The following is a 23,311-nucleotide window of genomic DNA, read 5'->3' as shown; positions in this document are numbered from 1 at the left end:
GATTTGTGGAGGGGGGGGTGCATTGGAGGTTGCCCTAAAACCGCAATACTACAACAGGGGTCACCAATGTGGTGCCCGTGGGCACCAGGTAGCCCATGAGAGCCACACCAACAGCCCGCCAGTGCTATGATTGTGATTTGCTAGTAGAAATTATGATTTAAAAACCACTGGCAGTACTGTGAGACATCTTTAAGATGATCAGAGCCTGAAAATTAAAATCATTAAGTATTAAAAATAACACATTCTCATATTATGAAATGCAATTTGTACAGATGTTATTTCAGATGTGTATCAATTTGGTAGCCCTTCACACAATCAGTACACATGAAGTAGCTCTCACTCTGAAAAGGGTTGGTGACCCCTGAACTACAATATACCAAAAGAAGCCGTGGCTGGCATTTTCTTTGATGTGATGTTAGAAAGGCATACGAAATGATGTGGAAAGAATGGTATGAATAATTAAGATAAGCAGAATGTGAATTAATGGGAAGATGTGAATGAATTAAAGATTTTCTTTGAAATTGAAACATACAAGTAGAAATAAGTTAGTTGCTCAGAAGGTGTAAAGGTTGTGAACGGGGTTCCTCAGGGTAGTGTAATTTGTCCACTTCTATTTTACATTACGTGATCGAGTAAGAAATATTACTGGCGGATGATGGGGCAGGAGGGTAAAAACGTCTGATGTTGCTCATCGTTTCCGGAAAACCCCAAAACAATTTACAAAGTAGCACATTGGTCATTTGAACGGGGAGTTAGTCTCTTTGCAGAAAAGTAGAAGTATGTCTTTCATCCAAAAGGAAGGCATGGAAACGGATTAGAACGAGTAAATACGATTTTTTGGGGTAGTTTGGTTGATTCTAACAATGGAAGAATCACACAAAATTGTTGAGAACGTAAAAAAGATTATGAGGTGGAATTTGAACAAAAAAAAGTATGGAAAATCATAAATCATGAGACTTTTATTTTCATTCCTGAGGAACTAGATAAATTAATGTACTTACCGGTACTTAGAATTACGTGGTTGCAGTCATCAAAACAGATCAACAGGTGGCGGTAATGTACGATCAAACATTTGCAAACCACCGTTCAAGGAAGAAGCCGAAGTATTCCGACCTTTCACCCTCACCCGTGAGGAAAAATGGCTGCCTCTTTCCAAGTCGTTGTCAGGGCGGTGATCCGCATCTCGCCTTCAACTTTATATCCATTGCGACAATGTCAGGTAATATGTTACGGTGCATATGCTCTTCATTAGCAGGTATTGTGACCGTTTGTTTTTTCCTCGAATGAGAAGTTTTATATGTTTAGCGAGGCTAATCAGTAGCCGGCCGGCCGCGTCACTAACAACGATATTCTGAATGTGAAAATGATCCCCCAAATATTGTCATTATGTTCTCTGTTTCCTCAAAATATAGGAATTAATTGATGGAGTGTCTTTGATTGTATCGGCATGTAAAGTTAACCACCTCACGACGCAAAGCTGTTTGGAGCAACATGTAATTTGTGTTCAAACCATCCAGTGAGCTGCCATTAAAAAAAAACAACTCGATTTTAGCCTTTCACCCACCTTTGTTTATCCCGTGTGACATTTGCTCATGTGTTCAATCAATCATTAATTCCACTTTGTTTGACAGGGGACATCTGCAAGGTGTCGTCCATCTCTTGGGCCCTTTGCACCCCCAAACCACTCCTTCTGCCAAGCAGCGACACTCCAGGATGATGCTGCTGCGAGCCAGGAAACCGAGGCACTCTCTCGCTACAAAGACAGGCCATGGGATTACCTGGAGAGTGAAGGTATCTTGCGTATTCACGAAGGGGAAGCTTTCTCTTGCTCAGACATCTGTTCTGATTTACCAGTGACTCATATCTCCTCGACAGAGTACATTGAGAGGTATGGAGCCAATCCAGTGTGGGCAGGTTACAGGAGGAACCACAAAGGAGGCATCCCCCCACAGAAGACTCGCAAGACCTGTATTGTAAAGTGTTTCTTCACTTGGTTTTGAAAGATGTCATTTTCGGTGCACGGCTGTCACATAAGTCTCAAAATTGTTGGTTTAGAGAGGAGACAAGATATGCGGAAACCCCTGTCCAATATGCAGAGATTCAAACGTCGTGATTCATCATCAGGTGGGTCGGGTCTTTATTTGTGCTGATGAACGCAACAACATTGCTTGAGCGAGCTCGGCCATCGATAAAATCCAATCATCTGCGTAGGAGTCTCTTTCTACTGCAGTGTTTATCTCACGACGGATTTGCTCTTGTAATATCGCAGCCCAGTTGGACTAGAGCTGTTTCCAAGCAAAATTCAGACTTCCGTTTTCATTTTTCACAGAATGTGAAGCTGTTGCAGCAGTTCGTCAGCGCCCACACTGGGATGGTGTATGATCCCACTCAAACTGGTAAGGCGCGGCGGTATGCTATAAATTCTCCTTGGGAATGAAGCTCCTCAATTGGCTCACTTTTGTCATTTGCCAAGGGGTGTGTATGAAACAGCACAAGAAGCTGACTGAAGCAATCAACACAGCCCGAGATCACGGTACTGCGTGTAATGTACAAAACACACACAAACACTTTAAAAAAGGATTAGAAGTGGAACTAGGGGCTGGGCAATCAATCAAATTCAAATTGAAATGCAATTTTCAAATCAAAGTCTGCACTTATCATGGGGGGATGTTTATCTCCAAATAGCTTGGAGGGCCGCTGTCCCACATGTTTCCAACTTTCCCTATTGCAACATACCCGATTCAAATGAACAGGTTGAAAAATCAGGCTTCCGCAGAGCTTGCTGATGGTCTGATCATTTGAATCAGCTGTGTTGCAAACCATGCAGGAGAGCGACCCCTCCAGGACCCGTGTTGCACACCTATGCCGTAAACCTGTCGAGTCCATGTTGGTCGCCGCACGCAACCAATGGCGGCGGGACTCAGCCTCGTGTTGAAACAAAAAACTGCAGCTCAAGGCTCATCGGGAGAACCTTTGTCATTTCAGGCCTTCTTCCCTTTCGGATTCCCTATGTGGACTTTGCAGGTGAAGATTACTCCAATTGCCACCACGCCGTGGGCTTCACACCGCCCGCGCCGCCTTTGAAGTCGGGCGACGACTGGTACAAATGGTACGGAGAAATAACGCCGGATCAGAACGAAGTCGCCAAAGTCAGGAAGACTTATAAGGCTTATCTAAAGCCAGGGTTGTGATGCCATTTCTACATGCTCCGTTGGCGATATAGTCAAATCATGTGAATCCATGACATTGTAATCACAGATGTGAATAGAACACAATAAAACACAGATGTGGAAAATGACTTTATCTTATCGCTTTCTTAACAACATTATAAAGTGTTTCAGCGGCTGGATTTATAAGATTGGATGACAGGGTTTACACCCCATGACCTGGTCATTATGCAGACAGAATACAGTCCAGAAAAAAAACAAAAACCCCCAAAGCTACAAAACCAGTCCGGCGGGACTTTGGCGTCGCGTTCCTCCCACCACTGCTCCTCAGAATCATGGGTTCACCTTATTGACCATGGTCTCGCCCAGGGACTCCAGAACCTCCCGCTTGTAGTCATCGAAGTCGCCGTCGATCTGGTTGACCGAGCAATCCTCCACCACCCACAGCTGGCACTGAGTTTCCGTGATGAGCCGGGCATCGTGGCTCACTATGATCACAGCTGTGTGCAGGACATGGAGGAGACATGCCGATGGTTAGCAAGCGGCACCGCTCCTGTTCTGCTTACCGCGGTGCCTTGACGTAGCAGACTCGTACGCGTCTCTCCATTGTTTCATTCGTGCTGAAGGTGGTCACTCGACCCACGCGGAAAAACAAAGAGCGGCGGTTGCCGATGTACTTTCAGGCAATCGTTGAACGAGATGACACGATTTGGTGCGCCCCTCCGAACTAAAATGGAGAATTGACCGTGCGCTCGCCTCGTTTGAACCCTGAATCTACATTTCATGGAACCGGTACTGCTCGGGACCGCCACCAAAAAGGACAAAATCCGACCGCACCGGATAGTTAGGACCGCAGAAAGAAAGAAAAATCCTGGACCCTAGGACAATCACCCGCAGGGGTGACAAAATATCGCGCAAATCTGTGATGTCGCCACCAGGTTGGACTCTATGTCCCCCCCCCCCCCCCCCGGCATTTTCCACCTACCTCCTTTGTATTCATTGATGGCTTCGGACAAAGCGTCAATGGACTCGATATCCAGATTGTTCGTGGGTTCATCCTGAAGGGGCAGACAGGCAAAACGTTTCATTTGGCAGCACGAGAAGCGATCGGAAAAGGCGCCGTCAGTGCACGGCTGAAATTGGCCCAGCCTGAAGGGAAGGGGGTTGAGGTTCTCTTGCGTGCTGACACAGTCAACTGGAAACAAATGACATGCCCGAGTGAGATCACCAAAGCAAAATCCACGCGCTCATATCTCAAACTGTCTTGTGACGGTTTTCTTCCAGTTGCTACGCCGTTTACCCTGAGCCAAAGAGGACACACTCGTTCGCTCAACCAGGGCGACTTGAATCCAAGTTTGGTGGGGTGGGGGTGACGTCACTCCCGACTGCAATCTTTGGCCAACATTTCAAAAGGCACCGATGTCATTTTCAGAATGGAGCCGAATAAAAAGGGGCGGACTTTGGTGCTCACTTTATATGCCGCCAACGTAATATGGATGGGAATGCCGCATTGAGACGAGTGGGGCCGCACCGACCATAATTAACGATACTCGGCCGGAGAGAGAACGTTCGGCTCAACGTCACTGACCGCAATCCATCTTACCAAAATGAGTACATCCGGCTGTCGGCAGGAAAGTTCAGCAAACACAACTCTTGCTTTTTGACCACCTATTGGGAAAACAACAGAGAAATAACAAACCATCAGAGCTCTTGTGCGGTCTTGCAAACTACGGCCCGCCTACACAATACCAGAGCTGCATTTTTTTTTTTTTTTTTGGCCAGGTGATGGAGACTCGTACATAATGCTATTCCACCCTTCTGAACCCCCCCTGCCAAAAAAGGAGTAAGCGAGTATAAACGCCAAGAATGTGCACTTGGGGCACAACCTGCACCCCGACTGAAGGCCAATGCGATTGGAGTTCAATTTCAAGTGTCAGGGGCAAGCGCTTCTGCACGTTCATACCGGACAACTTGGAGATCTGAATGGTGTGCGCGTGGCTCTCCAGGCCAAAACGCCCCAGACACTTCCTGCCGTCCTGGTAGGGGAGGTTGAAGTTCCTCATCAGGTACTCGGTGGGGTTCTCCTCCATGTTCAACTGATCGGCGTACTGCTGGTTGAAAAAGCCGATTTTCTGCAAGCAAGCAACACGCGCACTGTAAAATTGCAAAGACCGCGTTGAAGGTGCACTCAAGCGTTTTTTTGCCCGACGATATTCACGCATATCCCACCTGCATCTAGTCCCCCCAAACGCCCCCCCCCCAACGTCCCCCAGTTGAATTGTCCATGTGCGGAGCTATATTAGCATGACCCCCGGCCAAAGCCTGGATTGAACAAAAGTAGCAGCAATGTAAAATTGAACCTCAAGCTATTACTTACCAATCGATGATTCTTCCTCATCTCGCCTTTGGTCTGTAAAAGACAACAAAGTGTCACTCATGTTGGAGACAGCAATTATGACCGTATTGAACTTCAACAAATGGACACACATACAGGATGGAGTTTCCCGTTGAGCAGCAACAGCAACGTACTCTTGCCGACACCATTCGGGCCAACGATGCAAACTGGATGGGGGAGGGGTAAAGATGTGGTCAGAAAGAAGAGGAGCAGTGAAATGGAGAAAAATATCTGACATCGGAACTTGTTTTGTTTTGTTTTTTTTCTTTTTTGGCTCCATTTTTAACATCGGCTTCACGATCAAGCGGTTGTTGCAATCTTACTTCTGGATTCCAAGTCAATTCCAAAGTCCACATTCTTGAAGAGTGGCTTCTGACCCTCGTAGCAGAAATCAACACCTGGAATTTAAAACAAACAAAGATGAAGCAAATGTGGAGGATTGTAGTTGAGCTCCCGCCCCCGCAAACGTTGAGTATTTTATTTTCTACATCCCACTCCAGCATTTCCCAAAATGTATGTCGCCATCTCATCCATACGATAACCGTTTGCTGTTTTGGGATCGCCCCCCCCCCTTCTCCATTGTATTTGTTTGTTTTTATTTTTTTCCCCAACGTGTGAAACGCAGCGGAAGGACGGCCCTCTTACTGTGCAGGCCCAGAATGGGCGGCGAAAGAGGAGGAGGGTTCGGAAAGGTGAATTTGACGGTGTACTCTTTGGGCCTCTTGAGCAGCTCGGTGCTCTCTTGGCTCTCCTCCTCCTGCCCTCCCTTCTTCTTGCCTTTCTGTTGTTTTCTCGTCAGCGCTTCTTTCGTCTGCTTCTCCTGAAAGCCGCAGTCCCACAGACGCGTAAAGTCATCCAGAGTGCTCCCCCCCTCCTCATAATTCTGAACCGAAGGACGCGGCGAGGCGGGCAGCCCAAACTCACGGCCTGTTTGGTGGACTTGCCGCCGGCCTTCAGGTCCTTCAGTTTCTTCTCCTGCTTGTCGTACTGTTTCTGGAGCTCCTTTTGCTTCTGGACGTACATTTTTTTGAAGGTCACTACGAAAAGAAAGCGGAGCTGCGTGTCTCATTCGGCCCGGCGCCGGGCCCGATTCAAGCCCGTCTTCTCTCAGCCATTCAGACTCTCGGTTGGCTTCTGCCCGAGTCGCTTCCCATCAGGCAACGTTCAAGCCAATCGGTAAAGACGGGATCCTAACCATGCGCGTTTCAAGTGATATGCTGCAGTCCAGAGACTTACAGTAGTTGCCTCTGTAATAGTAGAGTTTCTGGTTGTCTAAGTGCATGATGTCGGTACACACGTCGTCAAGGAAACTCTGGTCGTGGGAAACGACCAGCAGGGTCTTCTTCCAGCCTTGAAGGTAGCTGGAAGGGATCAAAGATGGGTATGAGCAGAGATCTTTGGCAGCTGAGAAGGGAGGGAGGGAGGGAGCGTTGGTCAAAAGGACCAGAAAATGGCCCACTCGGGGCTTGACAAACTACGGCCCCGAGGGCCCATTTGCAGGCCCGCCCTCCATTCAAAAAAATAAATAAAAACAATATAAATCAACGGATGCACTCCGTTTTCATTTGTGCCAACTGTCCAAAGATCCGTTTGTTCATCTTACTTGTTGAGCCAGATGACAGCATTCAGGTCCAGGTGGTTGGTGGGTTCGTCAAGCATCAGTAAGGTGGGTTCCATGAACAGAGCCCTGCGGGTGTGGCGGGCGTCAACGAGGAACGATCGGCGACTGGGCAACCGCTGATCAGTTCTCAGCAAGTGAGGTCAGGTCTACCTGGCAAGCGAAACTCTCATCCTCCAACCTCCCGAGAACCTTTTGGTGGCTCGGTTCTGCATCTCGGGGGTAAATGACAGGCCAGCCAATATTCGTCTCGCCTTGGCCTCGGCTGCCGCAGCTCCAATCGCCCTCAGCTCTTCATAAACCTGACAGAAGAGGAAACGGCCAGATGAGTCCGAGCTGAGGGGGAGGCGCGCCGCCCGTGCTCGGGCCTGGCCGGCCGCCGACGTTGAGCCGGATTGGAAATGGCGGTACAACTGTCGCACCTTGTCTAGTCTGTCCGCCACGCTGTCCTCTCCCATCTCCAGACGAGCCTGAAGCTGCTTCTCCTCCTGCAGCAGCTTCAGGCGGCGAGTGTCGGCCTTCAGCACCGCCTGAACTGCCGGCGTGTCGTCAGCCACCACCTCTGAGTGCGCGCGTACAGGTGAGCGCCGTGCCAATGGTGGAGTTGAGCGGCCGGTCAAAAAAGAGGCGCGGCGACAACGTTCTCACCTTGCTCACAAAGCAGCACGTCGATGTTGGGCGGAATGCTCAGAGCTCTGTTGGCTATGTGCTTCAGCAATGTGGTCTTCCCTTTGCTGGAAGAAAACCGCGGAAACTCATTTTATGACGACACCAAGGCGACGCAGTGCAAAGGAATGCCAAAGACCAAAGCCCACCGATGCTCACGGGTCGACGCGGATGGGCTACGGCTTGTTTTGGTTTTTCACGCTATCTTGCCACGGTTCTGCTAGATGGTTCATTTCTACCGCACTTTTACAAATTCACAACTATTCCTTGGTTAGCGATGCATGCGATGCATGCGATGCATGCGCACGGCTACCAGGCTCCATTCCAGGACAACTGCATTTGTGGCAAAACAAGACGGCGGTGTGCGACACAAGCGCCTGGCAAGAAGCACAAAGCTTGAAATGTCGACAATGTTTTAGCGGAAGAGCGCCGACCAGCTGCGGCAACTCTGTGACCTGAGCAGTTGTTAAGCAGCCAATCGGCATCCAGTCACGCGGCTGCTGCAGTCGCTGTTCTTTATTGTCACATCGCTGTGACGTTCATCTCGTCTACTTATGGTTGACTTCGGTCGAAGCCTTACCTGGCTTTTTCCTCAGCACCCCCCCACACCCCCAAATAAAAACCCCAACGCTTCCACCTAGATCATCATGCTTGAATAACACCAAATTTTAAATTTACCCATTTGGTCCAACCAAACCGTATCTTCTTCCTGCCACGATAAGGAGGTCGGCGTTGACAAAAAGCTCTTTGCCGTGGGCAGAAATGCTGAACCTTTCCAGCTTCGCAGAAACACAGAAAAGGACTCGGAATGAGGTAAGAAATTCAATTTCAAGGCAAATCTAGCACAAGCTCATTCCAATTTCAGAAAGCCAATGGTTTCAGCATTCATCGAGAGAAGAGTAACCTTGATATCAGAAGCGTTCTCGAGCATGGCCTGTCTGGAGGACATTTCGGCTTGGGAAATGGAGAAATCTCCCTCCAAGTCATTCTGGGCCCGGAGGCTTGCCACCTGACGCTCATACTCCATCTGGAAACATCGACGCGACACAATTGAACACAGAGGGAGAAAGGACGCTGGACGACTCATTAATTGCTTTCACGTTCGCAACAGCTTTTCTAGATCTGCCGAGATACAAACGAACTACAGTGGAACCTCGTCACAACGGACCTCGGGGGACGCAACCAACCGGTTCCCCGTATGGACGAGCATGTACCGAGCCCATCGGTAGCGTCGCTCAGCAACGGAGGGAGCGGAATCCCACACTGCGCATTTGGTTCCTAAGCTGCATCTTGAAAAATCCAAAACAATTTGCCTCATCACCGTTAGCAGAAAGCCGCTATGAGCCACGTTTCCAAAGCGACTCCAAAACGTTGCCAAGGTGTCACCGCTTGCTGGACTAATTTTGGCACGTTTTATGAATTCAAGTGGAAGAATTTGAACGCGAGCCTCCAACAAAAACGTTTGGCCACCCCGGACCGGTATCGTGCGACTCGACGTTTCCACGCGTCGGAGGTTAACTCACCATTTTTTTCTTCTTCTTTTTCTCCTTCTTGCTCAGGTTAGAAAAGGGGTCGTCGTTGTCGTCTTGTTGCGGTTTGGCCTGCTCTGCGATGACATCTTCAGCACTCTGCTCGGACAGAGACGGCAAACGTTGAAAACGCGCAGAGGAAAGCGCCAAAAGCACCTTCGGCACGGACAAACCATCATCATATCGCACCTGACGCTCATACTCCATCTGGAAACATCGACGCGACACAATTGAACACAGAGGGAGAAAGGACGCTGGACGACTCATTAATTGCTTTCACGTTCGCAACAGCTTTTCTAGATCTGCCGAGATACAAACGAACTACAGTGGAACCTCGTCACAACGGACCTCGGGGGACGCAACCAACCGGTTCCCCGTATGGACGAGCATGTACCGAGCCCATCGGTAGCGTCGCTCAGCAACGGAGGGAGCGGAATCCCACACTGCGCATTTGGTTCCTAAGCTGCATCTTGAAAAATCCAAAACAATTTGCCTCGTCACCGTTAGCAGAAAGCCGCTATGAGCCACGTTTCCAAAGCGACTCCAAAACGTTGCCAAGGTGTCACCGCTTGCTGGACTAATTTTGGCACGTTTTATGAATTCAAGTGGAAGAATTTGAACGCGAGCCTCCAACAAAAACGTTTGGCCACCCCGGACCGGTATCGTGCGACTCGACGTTTCCACGCGTCGGGAGGTTAACTCACCATTTTTTTCTTCTTCTTTTTCTCCTTCTTGCTCAGGTTAGAAAAGGGGTCGTCGTTGTCGTCTTGTTGCGGTTTGGCCTGCTCTGCGATGACATCTTCAGCACTCTGCTCGGACAGAGACGGCAAACGTTGAAAACGCGCAGAGGAAAGCGCCAAAAGCACCTTCGGCACGGACAAACCATCATCATATCGTCGGCGTCACTTTTGTCTCCCTCGTCGTCTTTGTGGTGCGATTCCTCAGCGGCTGTCTTTTTCTGTGGAGATGGTTGAAATTAGCATTGTTGGGAAATAAAGAAGAATCAATACAAATGAATGGGGGAGGACGTTTTAAAGGAGATGACATACAACCGCTTTCATTTTGTCCTTTGTCTTCTCTTCCTCATCATTCTCTGGCATCTATGAGAGAAAAGGCCAACATCAAAAGAAAAAAAAAATTAACAGGGATAAAAAGCACATTCAAACAAGAGCAAAACACTACAACATGTCATACGCAAGAGAGGTGATAGCTAGGTATGCCCCCCACCCCCAGAAAAAGGAAAGAGGGGGGAAAAAAATCCCACAGAATTATCAAGAAAAGCTTGAAGTGAACAAAAAGTTGACTTGAGGAAACAGCCAAACCGAGCACGAGTCCATCACCCACCTTCACCTTGGCTTTAGCTTCATCTTTTTTCTCGCCTTTCTCAGCCTGCTGGATGCAAGATGTACAAATTGGGAGAGTTAGCCTCCGAAAACAACCGTGAAATATATTTCTGTCAAATATTTACAAGATATCATCCATTTTAAATCTGTCAGTGCCAACTGTCACACATTTTGAATCCACTTCTTATTTGCAGCATTTTATATACGCCATATTTTTTTTTGGGGGGGGGGGGGGGATCCAGCTTCAAAAGCTGACTCTGATTTGATCTTGGTTTAACAGTTTGGTGCTTTCTACCATCGTTGTTACTGATTTATTGCAATGATTGTCACTGCTTCGGAGGAGTAAGACAATACCTTTTTTATCGGTTCGACTTCCTCATCCAAATCACAGTTGTCTTCCTCATCACTCAGTCCCTGGCTGAGAGCTGCGAAAATGTTCGCACCCTGAAGGACGACACAAACTCTTGACACAGATGAAGAGGCGTTGGCGACGGCGGTGGGAACAGACGAGGGCAAACCTTGTTCTTCTTGTTTCCTTTCTTGGGGGCCACAACTGCGGGGAGGAAAAAGACACTTGAAGAAGTGCGGTGACTAAAACTGAGAGAACAACTTGGGCGCCAGGCTTTCCTACCGTGCTCGTCTTCCTCATCACTAGCTTGAACCGAGAGCTTTTTCAGCTTCAGCATGACATCTTCGTCGCTGTCGTTGTCCGCATCTGCACCTTTTCCTTTGCGGCGGTCCTTTTTCTTTTTATGAGGCTGAAAGGACATCGGCGAGAACACTAATTGCAGATAGCTGCGGAAGTAGTGAATGCGTTTAGACGCACTGACCAGAGGATGTGTAATTGGCATGTGTACTGGGCAGGCACCGAAATGAAATGTCCAACGTGGGCTACAAAAGGTCATTATTTGAATTGAAGGTAATTCATTTATGGTATATGGTTTCAAGCTCGTTACAAGGGTGTGCAAAACTTTCTGTTGGAGTTATTCATTGTAGTTCATGTTTGTTCCAGTGTGTCCACACAACGGCCGATGAATAAAAGTTGTGAACCATCGGTTGAAGAGACCGCCTCGGATTCAACGGCAATAGAATAAAGAATGCTTTGATGATGGCAAGCGAGTGACCCGAGGAGCACATTCACTGGCCTTCTAAAAGGTGGCATTGTTCACAACTTGCTCTCAGACTCAAACGCCCCTGGAACGGAGCGTGTTCAACTTTAGGGCTGCCATCTTAATGAAAGGTCATTGGTCCATTAACAAAAGAAAGAAAGAAAGAAATTCTCTTCCACGTTTTTGCTTCAGAAAGCGGGTCAATGGAATGAATGGACCCCGTACTAAAATAAAATGTCAACAACAACCAAACGCTACTCTGAGCATAGATCACCTGTTTGGCATCCTTCGCAGGAAACTCAGCTTCCTTTTCAGGCATGTCCTCTGTCTGGATTTCCTCAAAAAACTGGAGGAAAACACAATTCAAAGCAAATCAAGTAAGTCCAAAGCGTGGCAAATGTCAGCCATGCAACTTGAAACAGGGAGATTGACACGTTGACAAGTACTCACACTTTTTTTCCCCTTTTTATCTTTCTTCCCCCTTTTCACAGCTTTTTCTGCGGGGTGAAAGCACATTGGATCTCAAAATATAGAACACTTTTCAGAAATTAGGACAGCTTACGAGGAAATTTACAACAAACCGAGTGTCTCAATTCCTACAGAGGTACAGTAATAGCTAGCCTAGTTAGCTAGTCCAAATGTATTCTCCAGCGCAATTGTGTGAATTTTTGCATCAAAATGATACAAATCATCAACTATTTCACTTCACATGCAGTGAATGTACACGACTTTCAATGATATTCTAATTTAATAGCCCGTGTTTTGGCTACAAGAATTATTTGTGACGCATGAATTGTCTTGTCGAATCTGAAAAAAGAAAAACGATTCAGGTAAGGTATGGTTTTGGTAGTTCTCGTGATCCAAGTTCTTTGGATGACACAGGAACTGGAGCCAACACTTGCTCGATCGTCTTCGACTTGGCAACTATTTTCTCTGCACTGAAGAAAAGAGACGTACCCAAACCAAAAGGACATTGTATCGAATGGACTGTACGTTACCAGTAATGGTTTTGGACTCGGGTACATTTCAGAGTCTGTACTTGAATGCGGTAAACGATCCGATTTTTGTTTTTATTGCACGACGGTGTCCATTTCCCGCGATTCTCTTTGGCCATGCCGATCACAGCATTGCATCATTTCCGCACATGTCCCTTTAACGCGACGTCCAACCCCAGGCAAACTGTTCCATAACACCTCCGCCAGCTCAATAGAGGCATTCGAAGCTAGTTCCAAAGCTAGCGATTCATTAATAATGCGAGGTAGGATGAGCTGAGCTGAGCTGAGCTTCGAAAGAGCCCCATTTGCACTTGGATAGAAACTACTCTTCATACGAACAAGTTATTTGACGTTTGAGTCGTGAATGGATGGCTGGCGCAACAGCCACCGGCTGCTAGCGTGGCGACTGAGCCACCCTAATGACCGCTTAAACTGACCTGTTGTCGGGGGATCTTCATCGCCTACCCACACTGGTTCTTCTTTCCCTTTCTTAGGCATTTCGTTCCGTAATCTAACAGTTGGATTCAAGTATCCTACTTCACGCCGGTATCAGAGCCCCAAAAATGCGACTCGGCCCAGCAGGGTGAACGAGACGCTTCTTTTTCTTCTTCGACTGTGATGGTGCATTACTGCCCCCTGCTCGACTGGAGTGTGAATTGACATGTCAAAGAAAAATGCATTGTGTGAATAAATGCAAAACAAAAAATATTGTCCAGTCCAATTTCTTGGTTTCTGCAGTTCTAAAAACAAAAGGCTGACACTTAAACCCTCGTGCACGCATGATTCAATTCCTATATCGTATGATCTGGGTTGCAGTGGAGTTGCGCGTGTTTTCTTATTGAGAGAAGCCATTTTCATACAACTGTAGCATACTGTACTATGACATAATAGGTACCAACCTGCCTTTGCACGTTGGTACGATCTAAATTTCTCACTGTTGGCCCAACGTTGTTGCCGTGTGTCGTTCTGAGAAAATCTTTGCTTCCGTAAATTGACGTGAATCAATGTTTTTAAGTTATGTAATTGGCCTCCCTAGTCAGGTACACCCGAAGGGATCCCCCCTGTCACGTGATCGAACACAAGAGCGTATTTGACAATGTAAGACCGGGTATTCTTTCGGAGCTCAGGCGCCTTAAATGTCAAAAGCTATGACAACATTATTCTTTTTCTTCTCTGTCGACAACGTGTTTGCCAGTAGTTTGGGAAAAGTGAGTGTCCTCCATTTTGTTCCTGGTGCAAATTCGGACGCTTTACCGCCACATACTGGTCTGGAAAAACCACCGGCGTCACGCTCATCGTGATTGATTACTGCAAGCAAAACTTCGCATTCGGGCGACTTCAACATCTTTTTCAAAAGGCGTGCACTGTGTGGGCTTGGGGGGCAAGTGAAGCAGTGAGTTGTGGATCTCGCGGCTTGGGGGTTCTTCATACCATCTGATTGAAACGGCAAAGCACATCGCATTCAACAAAAGTCGGTGACTTGCAGTAGAATGAAGTTCACAACACTGCTTAGTGACTTGTAATCGTTGAATCGACGCGATATTCGTGAACCATCGGGATTTTTCGTCATCGCGACCGCGTCTGTTAGGCAAGAGCGTGTCTTCTGGATTCTCAGTCACGTTGTGTGTTGGTTTTGACGCGGTGTATTCTTTTTGGGAGCGAAGTCGACGGGCGCACTCAGTCGCCTTTTTTCCGAGATCCCGAAACACACCGCCCGCCGCTCAGAATGACTCGGGACTGCGCGTTCCGTTGACGTCAAAGACATGAGAGCCAATTTGAAGAAAATCGTAGCCGGACATCTTCAAAACACAACGTTACGCCACCCGACGCGCACATTCTAGGACCTTTGCCCGTTTCCGCAACAAAGAGACACTGTGCTGGGAATGCGCAACGACAATCGAGCAATTTCCCGACGGTCGCCGAAGGCAGCGTGACGCCTTCCTGTGTGTAAGAGGCGTGCTTGGCCAAGACAAGGGCACACAAGACTGGGTGACACTTGAGTAAGTTGAGCAGTCATGAAGAGCACGAGCTCACATTTGGGGTGATCGCAAATGTGAATAGTGCACAACACGTGGCGAGTAGACCTGTGGCCGACGTCTTAGCAGATGATCTCGTCAGGTGACGCTTACGTGACAGGGACGTTGGTTTGTCCGGGACGAGCTGGCTGCTAGTTAGCATAGCATGGGCCGGTACCACTTAGCCCGTTCGCGCTAGCCAACCGGCAAATGCCAAGTCGTGCCGATGTTGCAGGTGAAGAGCTCGTGTGGAGGAAATTGCGGAAGCGACTCATTTGGCGTAAAGGCCGATTGATGGTTCCGGGAAAATAACGCGCGTTTGCAGTTAATGTCTGCTAACTGGGAAGAGTTTATGCCACTGTATAGATGACCCCAACATTTGATTTTGACCATTGTGTTGTGTGCGTACGTGTGTTTTAATACTGCATTTGACGTATGTTAGAAGGATCCCGTTATTTTTTCACGCCATAATGCCGTGTCATGATCGCATGTACCCATATTGTCGGTCAACGCGAAGATCTCAAATTATTGTCATATTTACACAGCATCATTGTCACGTGATGAAACTAGAATCAACAAAAGGAAATATTTTACTGTGGCGGATACTGAAAGCATGCTTTGTCAGGAAAGTGGGACATGCCCATCACCCAAAAATAACTACTTTTAAGAAGCTTATCCGAGTACATGCTAAAAACAAAAAAATCAGCATTTATTTATAATTTTCAATGTTTATTCTCACTTCTTCACTCCCGTACTTGGAAGAGAAATGTAGTCGTTTGTTGCCAACGGGTTAATTACACTTCAGCTTCTCCGAGGGGTTCTCATTCTAAGCTTGTGGGCTGCGTGAGGCAGGTCAGGGGCTAGGTGAGCCTTTGAAATGTCAAGGATGCGAACGTTGCTCAGCCCAAAGATTTACCCAGCATTTTGTGCAGCGACAGAGCCCCTGTCGCACAATCGCTATGCCCTAAAATTTCTGCCACCGTTCCAACTTGAAGAATTCAAATTACAGAGCAAAATGATCCAGTCTGTCAAGGAATCAACTTGCATGCCGTGGAAATAGCGTCTGTTGAGTAAGACGTAGGAATCCATCATGTCTGCAATTACATTTGAGGTTGGTCTAATGTTCCTATTTTTCTAAAATGCTAAGCTTAAATGGGCAAAAAAAAAACCAATAGCTGATGATCAACATCATTAGTTCTCGTTTGATGGACAAGTCAATAAATGGACATACACAGACAGACTAGGTTGTGGAGCCCCCCCAAAAATACATTGTGAAAGGATGCCTTAACTCAGGGGTGTCCAAACCTTTTTGTCGGAGGGCCATAGACAGAAAAATGGAAGTCGAAGGGGTCGCTTTCATGCATGCGGTCAAGTCCAGGCTACGCTTAGTCTTTCAACTCCTTGCTCGCTTTCTCTCTCCTTGTGTCTCACTCGAGGGGGAGGTTCGATCCTGGCTCGCCGCAGAAAAACACAATCGGAGGGGATCATCGATGCGACTTTGCCGCGCGCAATGGTGACGCACTGACTGCGGTGGTGTGGGCCCCTGAGGCGAATGGCTGGAAGCAGGGGGCGGGTCGCCTTGTGGGCGGCCTGCGTCCGCATCCGCGGCGGAAGGCAGCCCATCGCCAAGCACATCGGGAGTCTCGCTCAGGTGATTGGCTCGCTCCCAGGCACGACTTCATCGGCGGGCTTTGCCCCGGCTCCCGTTGAGGCAGCGACGATAGCGTCCTGACCGTGCGCCACGACGTGCCCGTCGTCTGAAAATTCAACAGACACACACCTTCTTTGACGGCAAACATACTTGATCAGTTAAGTGTTCCATCGTGTGAAAGCATTCCTTGATTAATCCTGCCATCGAAGACTGATGGCCTTGAGTTTGAGACGATCAGAGAATTTGAGGCGGTCCGTTCTCCACCTGGGCTGTAATGGCACGGTGAAGCGTCCTCCCTTTGACAACAAATTCTTTTCGTTTGATGCCACTCTATTAGTGGAGTCTTTGGAGGCGCCGCCATCCCAAATCGACTTCTCGAGCTCTCCTGCTGCTTTGTGAATGGCCGCCACCTCACATCTTTTTAACGTTCTTACTCAGTCGGCCTGGCAATTGGGAAGGCAGGAATGATGTCACCATTCCATTTGTTTCGATTGAAAGGAAGGTTGACGCGGCCTACCGATTGCTGCCGAGAAATCTCAGCGCGTCACCGGCCGCTTTCATTCTGGAGATAAATTGAGTCGGCTTCTCTTTCAGCCGGCCGACTTGCGGTGGATCTGCCCCGCGCGCCCGCCCGGCGACGCGACAAGGGCCCCGGCGCCGCCCACCAGTCTGAGTAGTCGGACGGCCAAGCCAGCGGTTCCGTCGCGGCCTTTCCATCACGCCAGCCGGCTGCAACCGGCCGCTTGCCATGAGGAGGACTGGGACGACTCGCCCGACCCGTGCGCACCTGTGCGGCCAAAGGAGTCAAGTCAAGCGGAGATCCCGCTCTCGACTCAGACCAAAGTAGCAGAGTTACTTGCTCCGGGGAAGCGCAAATGCTCAGAGTTGCTGTTCCTGTTGACCGCGGTGGACGGCAGCAAAGAGGACGACATCGACGTCGGGAGAAGCGGCGGCCAGCCGCAGAAGCGACAGCGGCACGGGTGTTTTCGAAGCCTGTTTGAAGCGGAGAGTTGCCCCGCGCCTTTCGCGTACGGCTCTCACTTTTACTGCTTCCGTTCCCCGGGAACGGAAGCGATGGCCCCAGGCGGGCTGAACTTGAGGCGGGAGGTTGGATCGGAGAGAAACAAGGCGGAGGCCTTGGCCTCGCCGCGCGCCGCCTCTCTGTGTAGCCGCCGTGCAAGAACCGAGGCATCGCGCCGCGAAGGAGACGGCGAAGGAGAGCAAAAGCTGGCCTTGGCATACGAAAGACTCCGGCATGAGGTATGCGCACTGCGTCTCGAGCAGCTGAAAATCTCAAACGCAACCACTTACTTCCTCACATCCAAGCTTGCGTATGTGCAGTTGCGCTTTCAAATCAGGTCACCAGTCAACGACATTATTTTGACCATCAAGTAATCTCGAACGGCATTCAGTGAGACGGGGGTTAAATTATTATTATTATTTGTTTTTTTCAACAGCCCGCAACTGCCCACGCGGTCGCAGGTGGTCATCAGGAAAACGAGCGCAGTTGGCGATGTTGTGTCATCGATGCCGTTTTGTTTTCCTTCCTAATTCCAAATGATGCTTTGCAGCTTCCAAATTTCTTCCGTAAGAATCACGACTACACCATGTACTCCAATGATATCGAGTTCATCAACGGACTTCTGGACACCAAGACCAGGTAGCCGCGCTGCCAGATCGTCGAGCGATTCGGCTGACTCGGTGTCTGACTCTGTGTCATTCAACCCGCAGAGGACGTGCGGCGTACCGGTTCACCCTCTCGCTCTGGCGCCTGGCGTGTCTCTTTTATTTCGCCGACGCCCAGCTGGAGGTGCTCAAACTGACCAAGCACATGGAAGACGGGAGCATTAAGGCTCGCTGGAGGCTCAGGGGCCTTCCCTTCCTTACGCTGATGCTGCGCTTCTACCGCAAAGACAAGTCGCCCCTGTACAGGTAACCGGTTTTCCCATCCCGTTTCGGGTGTCGGTCAAGCTCAAATCGGCAATTCTATCTCCGTCCTTTTTTAGCTGTTATTGTTAATAGCTGTTTGTTTTATTCAAGTTACTGTGGAACTTCTGTGAAAGGGGAATCGAGAGTTTAATTCCGGTGAGCGAAAAGGAAATGAGCCGTTTGGTTTTCAGGAAAGGTCGAGCCCGGCGTTGTCCGCAAAGCGATGGCGGCGAAAAGCCAATTGACGGAAAAGGGGGGTCAAAGCGGGTAGGGGGCGGGGCCATTCTGGGAAAGCTCATCATCTGGATTAGTTTTGATTGATATTGAAATTATGATCAGCGGCAACAAACGCGATGCTTCATTGAATTTCCAAGCGTGGCATTTATTCAGTGGGGAAAAAACACGCTGTGTGTGACTGTTAATGAACGGCATCTGTTCCAGGTGCTACGATGCTTTCTCCACATTCTACGTAGGACGCGACGGACTCATCCATTGTCATAAAGTTGAAAAGGTAACAAACCCGCTGTGTGTCGTGTGTGTGCGGCTTGCTGGTTTCATGCAGACGTTACAGCGCTTCGCGTAAATGCGTCCCAACCCCCTTTCAAAGTATGTCTGTGATAGAAATATAAATATATGTCAATATCTTTGTTTTTTTTAACCGAAGAAGACTCTCCTGTTGCAAAGGTTGCATTTTTCCAACCTGAGTCTTGTCTCCGCAACGAGCTGCTTTTGACCAGTCATTCAAAGGCCAAGTCCGATTTTCCTGGCTTGAGATTTGTTTGTTCAATGTTGGTTAGATTGAACCTATTTCTGTGACCGGCGCGGGTTGGTCATCCGCAAAGAAGAGAGCCGGCGACACTTAAGCGTGCACATGCCCCAATGAAACGGACGCGGCGGGCACGACGTCACGCTCAACTCCCGCCGCCGTTATCTCTGTGCAGGTGATGCCGGCTCAGCCCCCAGCCCTGCCCGGGGTCACGTCCCTCCTGGCCGGCGCTTTAGTGGCTCTGGGGGTGCAGGAGAACCGACCCGCTCTCAATCTGCTGCCCCTGCTCTTATCCTCGCCGCGGCAGGGGCGAGAATGACCAACGGCCAAATCTGGGCTGCGCTGTCGGCAAAGGAGCGCCCGCGGGGATCAAGTGGTAACAATGGCGGCACCCTAAGTTTTGGTCAACTCGGCGCTTACTCCGTTTACTCCGAACCGAGCGTTGTCGCCGTCTTTGTTGAAAGACAACATGGCCTCGCCAGGGGCAAGGAACGCTTACGATTCCCCTCCCAAGGTCAGGATGCACTGCAAGGACGTCAAATTGAATCTGAGGCGATGTTGGTCGTCGTCGTCCTCACCAGCGCAAATATTGTCATGGCTAAAATGCTTCATCGAGTTCCCTATTTTCATTGTCCACTAGGATGCGCAAAAGCTGTTCGTGTGCAATACGACAGCAAGGACTGAAAATAAAGAAAGAAATAACTCGCTCGCCGTAAGTCGGGTGAAACGTTCATCTGGACTTAGCGATACTACTAAGTCTTTGTGCACTCCAAGGTGTTGTCGGGTCAGCCTGGATTTATTTAATGCGGAAAATATTTGAACTGTCCACCAATGCAGGGCTCAATCTGTTCTAGTTTGATTTGCATGATCTTTCCCAGGACAGAAATGGAGTCACGGGATTTATTTAATGCGGAAAATATTTGAACTGTCCAGTTTGGTTTGCATGATCTTTTCCAGGACAGAAATGGAGTCACAGCTTACTTTGATCCGGCCAGAGTGCTTCTCGTCACTATTCAATAAATTTCCCACGAATGCCAACCGGACGAACAGTCGCAAAGTCTTTGTATTTTGTATATACGTATGACGTACGTACGTTGGCTGATGTGCGTAATGAAGAGATTCAAGTAGCATCAACGCCCAGGTACAAACGTATAGTTCTGCGCCAAAGTCCCAGTTAGATCATAATTGTTCACGTGGGTTTATTATTATTATTATTAATATTATTGTTTGAGCAGCATGGTTCTCGATCTGCTTCCATATGTAAACATCCTTCTCAACTGAAGTGACAGGACTCAACCTCGTGTGACAAGGAGTGAAATAAAGAACTGTTGAAAGAAGCAGCTTGAGTCCTCATCGCCTACTGTTTTCAAAAAGATTTTTGTTCCACCGAAACCGTTGTTCTCTCTTCCCCAGTGCTCTATAAACTGCATTTATAGAGCACTTTAAAACAACCCTTGCTGTATACAAATCGGGTGGTGTGACCGCCTCACTGTCGGGTTTCAACACCAAATGTGCCTCCTTCCCGCCAGGGTCCTCAAATGCTATTCATTTACTATTTTGTCCAAACTTGACTACCCATTCCTCTTTCAATCAGTCAAATGTACAAGTACGACGTTCCACTTGACAGTCGTTTTAATTTGACACCGGATTCCTAATGTGTCGTCATATAGCATTCAAAGAAAACGTTTTGTATCCCATGGCTTCGTTTTTCCAAGCTATTTTGCAGATGGTCCAGACTACAGTACAAACGGCCATACCTTCTCGTCATCCTGCTCCCGGCAGCTGTGGCTGTCATGTTTCGGGCCACCATGGAAAAATCCCCACACTATCAAAAAAAAAAAAAATTGTGAGCGCCCATGATTGCTTGTGGCTGAAATGGGCCCACATCCAAGTAAGAGAGCAGCACAAGAACGCCCGTTTTAAAGCACGGGCGGCGTCCTTACCTGAGGCAAGACGAGTGGTCTGGCTTGTTCAGCATCTGCTCCGGTTCTTTCACACTCAACTAAGATTTCATGTCCTATCGTGCCGCACTTGCATTGGATTCTTGCTATTTAGCTGCTGCAGATTTAGGCGTCATCTGCGGAGAGAGCTCCACGTGTGTTGGGGAACCTTTCAGCGTTGTCGTCTGGATCTTCTTCGTCTTGCATTTTGACGTCGCTCTTGACCTGCGAGCAATGACACAAAGCTTGAGGAACAAGTTGCACGAGCAGGACTCATGTGTGCTCCTCGGCATTGGGAGCTCATCAAAAGTGGGATGGCGCTTCAGGCTTTAGGTCGAACTTGAATCCAAAAATAAAAGGGTAGTGGGAATTTGGAGTATAAATGGACTGTTAAAGGCATTGATTAAATCGATCCTTCCGCCACATTGATGAGCAGGACTCATGTGTGCTCCTCGGCATTGGGAGCTCATCAAAAGTGGGATGGCGCTTCAGGCTTTAGGTCGAACTTGAATCCAAAAATAAAAGGGTAGTGGGAATTTGGAGTATAAATGGACTGTTAACTGCATTGATTCAATCGATACTTCCGCCATATTGATAGAAATCTATGTAGCTCAAGTTAAACCGTTCCAGCATTTTATTTGATATTGTTGAAAATATATTTCAAAATCTTTAGGTGTGGTTGGTTGTTGTTGTTGTTTGTCTATGTGTGCCCTGCAATTTGCTGGCAACGCGAGAAGTGAAAGGCGTGCAGAGGGCTGCACGGACTGCAAGGACTAGTGGGAGTGGGGCTCAAACTTCGAGGCGTGAGGCTGCAAGTTAAACGGAGCAAAGTGAAATAGTTCACACTTTCCCCCCCCCCCACACACACACACACACACACTTAGCCCAATATGGTTCTGGGAGAGAAAAAAAATCTTGGAGGACGCTGAATGTGATGTATTCATAAAGGTTAGTCGAATACATTAATTCATTGGGTTCAGTATAAGTTTGATTGTCAGGGCAAGTTCAGCATCGTAATTTATAATGACTCAGGTCCATTTACATTGCAAGTGATGCTTCATGAGAGGCAAATGAAGCGGTAAGCATAATGTACACTCTAAGTACACCGAAATGCCTGATGTGACAGCTATTTTCAACGCGCTTCAAACAAAGCGTATGAGGGAAAAGTGGTTGAGGTTGCACGACTGTCCGTGTTTTTATGTTATGTGTTGCGTTTATTACTTCACTTTCTGTTAACTGTTTTGTGAAGCGCTTTGTTACAGCTACCGCTATATATGTCGGGATGTATTGTATATTACTGCGTGGAATTTTCGTGACACTAACTTAAAACAAGGGCATTTGCAAAGCAGCACCAGTAGTTAAGTACACCGAAATGCCTGATGTGACAGCTATTTTCAACGCGCTTCAAACAAAGCGTATGAGGGAAAAGTGGTTGAGGTTGCACGACTGTCCGTGTTTTTATGTTATGTGTTGTGTTTATTATTTTACTTTGTATTAACTGTTTTGTGAAGCGCTTTGTTCCAGCTACCGCTATATATGTCGGGATGTATTGTATTGTATTTTACTGCGTGGAATTTTCGTGATACTAACTTAAAACAAGGGCATTGGCAAAGCAGCGCCAACAGTCGCAACTATATTTCATACATACAGTATAGTAAAGAAATAAAAGCATCCAGAACGGCGTGTAGTGTCCAACATACGAACCTTGGTATTGGAGTTAGCCCGTTTGAGCACGCTGACGTGAAGCGGATCCCAGCCGCCGGGAACGAGCAAGATAACGAACGACACGTTTGCTCCAAATCGTTTTCGATCAAAAATCAACGAACGGTGTTTGAGCTGTAAAACTACACATCCGAAAATCGGCACACGCCGTCTAGTCCAATTGGGAGAAGAGTCGCAACTATATTTCATACATACAGTATAGTAAAGAAATAAAAGCATCCAGAACGGCGTGTAGTGTCCAACATACGAACCTTGGTATTGGAGTTAGCCCGTTGGAGCACGCTGACGTGAAGCGGATCCCAGCCGCCGGGAACGAGCAAGATAACGAACGACACGTTTGCTCCAAATCGTTTTCGATCAAAAATCAACGAACGGCGTTTGAGCTGTAAGGCGACATATCCGAAAATCGGCACACGCCGTCGAGTCCAATTGGGAGGGAGAAACTCGTAACTAAAAGAATGCGCCC

At 48.1% G+C, this 23,311-nt stretch overlaps 3 protein-coding genes and 1 long non-coding RNA gene across 7 annotated transcripts; 2 read left to right on the top strand and 2 right to left on the bottom strand.

The window, feature by feature from the left end:
* Positions 1–1,043: 1,043 nt before the first annotated feature.
* Positions 1,044–3,298, top strand: mrps18b (mitochondrial ribosomal protein S18B). The gene is made up of 7 exons (XM_019868771.1): positions 1,044–1,219; positions 1,632–1,791; positions 1,876–1,973; positions 2,056–2,124; positions 2,330–2,396; positions 2,474–2,533; positions 2,986–3,298. The coding sequence occupies exons 1-7, from the start codon at positions 1,139–1,141 to the stop codon at positions 3,189–3,191; spliced, it is 741 nt and encodes a 246-aa protein (XP_019724330.1). The 5' UTR covers positions 1,044–1,138; the 3' UTR covers positions 3,192–3,298.
* On the bottom strand, positions 3,285–13,459 carry abcf1 (ATP-binding cassette, sub-family F (GCN20), member 1). 4 transcript variants are annotated; one of them, XM_019868748.1, is made up of 26 exons: positions 13,260–13,459; positions 12,278–12,324; positions 12,102–12,173; positions 11,350–11,476; positions 11,237–11,271; positions 11,073–11,162; positions 10,720–10,767; positions 10,425–10,475; positions 10,259–10,333; positions 10,080–10,187; positions 8,751–8,873; positions 8,525–8,625; positions 7,829–7,914; positions 7,603–7,742; positions 7,334–7,482; positions 7,166–7,249; positions 6,799–6,923; positions 6,487–6,599; positions 6,208–6,382; positions 5,886–5,960; positions 5,659–5,729; positions 5,545–5,577; positions 5,131–5,299; positions 4,771–4,835; positions 4,153–4,225; positions 3,285–3,667 (listed from the first exon to the last, which is right to left on the bottom strand). In XM_019868748.1, exons 1-26 carry the CDS (start codon positions 13,318–13,320, stop codon positions 3,501–3,503), a joined length of 2,463 nt encoding a protein of 820 aa, XP_019724307.1. In that variant the 5' UTR covers positions 13,321–13,459; the 3' UTR covers positions 3,285–3,500. The 4 variants fall into 4 exon arrangements, with proteins under 4 accessions (XP_019724307.1, XP_019724309.1, XP_019724308.1 ...); XM_019868750.1 differs by having other exon boundaries at positions 10,720–10,764; XM_019868749.1 differs by having other exon boundaries at positions 10,080–10,184; positions 13,260–13,458.
* A 2,099-nt stretch (positions 13,460–15,558) lies between these two features.
* On the bottom strand, positions 15,559–23,307 carry LOC109515171 (uncharacterized). The gene is made up of 4 exons (XR_002168129.1): positions 23,097–23,307; positions 21,127–21,348; positions 20,941–21,008; positions 15,559–16,594 (listed from the first exon to the last, which is right to left on the bottom strand). It is a non-coding gene; the product is annotated as an uncharacterized LOC109515171 (long non-coding RNA).
* Positions 16,364–19,914, top strand: cunh6orf136 (chromosome unknown C6orf136 homolog). The gene is made up of 6 exons (XM_019868763.1): positions 16,364–16,488; positions 17,083–17,748; positions 18,060–18,148; positions 18,220–18,420; positions 18,859–18,928; positions 19,359–19,914. The coding sequence occupies exons 1-6, from the start codon at positions 16,390–16,392 to the stop codon at positions 19,500–19,502; spliced, it is 1,269 nt and encodes a 422-aa protein (XP_019724322.1). The 5' UTR covers positions 16,364–16,389; the 3' UTR covers positions 19,503–19,914.
* Positions 23,308–23,311: the final 4 nt, after the last annotated feature.

This window comes from Hippocampus comes, unplaced genomic scaffold (genome assembly GCF_001891065.2).
Source record: "Hippocampus comes isolate QL1 unplaced genomic scaffold, H_comes_QL1_v1.1 scaffold225, whole genome shotgun sequence".
Lineage (NCBI taxonomy): Eukaryota > Metazoa > Chordata > Actinopteri > Syngnathiformes > Syngnathidae > Hippocampus > Hippocampus comes.
This window is presented reverse-complemented; position numbering and strand designations above follow the sequence as displayed.

What these genes read in the sequence shown, in the direction of transcription:
- mrps18b (XM_019868771.1), top strand. Translation starts at nt 1,139, where the DNA reads ATGGCTGCCTCTTTCCAAGTCGTTGTCAGGGCGGTGATCCGCATCTCG. An exon ending in GGATTACCTGGAGAGTGAAG is followed by an intron (nt 1,792 to 1,875) that starts GTATCTTGCGTA and finishes TCTCCTCGACAG; the next exon opens with AGTACATTGAGAGGTATGGA. An exon ending in AGACTCGCAAGACCTGTATT is followed by an intron (nt 1,974 to 2,055) that starts GTAAAGTGTTTC and finishes TTGTTGGTTTAG; the next exon opens with AGAGGAGACAAGATATGCGG.
- abcf1 (XM_019868748.1), bottom strand. Translation starts at nt 13,320, where the DNA reads ATGCCTAAGAAAGGGAAAGAAGAACCAGTGTGGGTAGGCGATGAAGAT. An exon ending in AAGGAAACAAGAAGAACAAG is followed by an intron (nt 11,163 to 11,236) that starts GTTTGCCCTCGT and finishes GTCGTCCTTCAG; the next exon opens with GGTGCGAACATTTTCGCAGC. An exon ending in GCAAGTCCACCAAACAGGCC is followed by an intron (nt 6,383 to 6,486) that starts GTGAGTTTGGGC and finishes TGCGGCTTTCAG; the next exon opens with GAGAAGCAGACGAAAGAAGC.
- cunh6orf136 (XM_019868763.1), top strand. Translation starts at nt 16,390, where the DNA reads ATGGCTGGAAGCAGGGGGCGGGTCGCCTTGTGGGCGGCCTGCGTCCGC. An exon ending in CTTCTGGACACCAAGACCAG is followed by an intron (nt 18,149 to 18,219) that starts GTAGCCGCGCTG and finishes TTCAACCCGCAG; the next exon opens with AGGACGTGCGGCGTACCGGT. An exon ending in GACAAGTCGCCCCTGTACAG is followed by an intron (nt 18,421 to 18,858) that starts GTAACCGGTTTT and finishes CATCTGTTCCAG; the next exon opens with GTGCTACGATGCTTTCTCCA.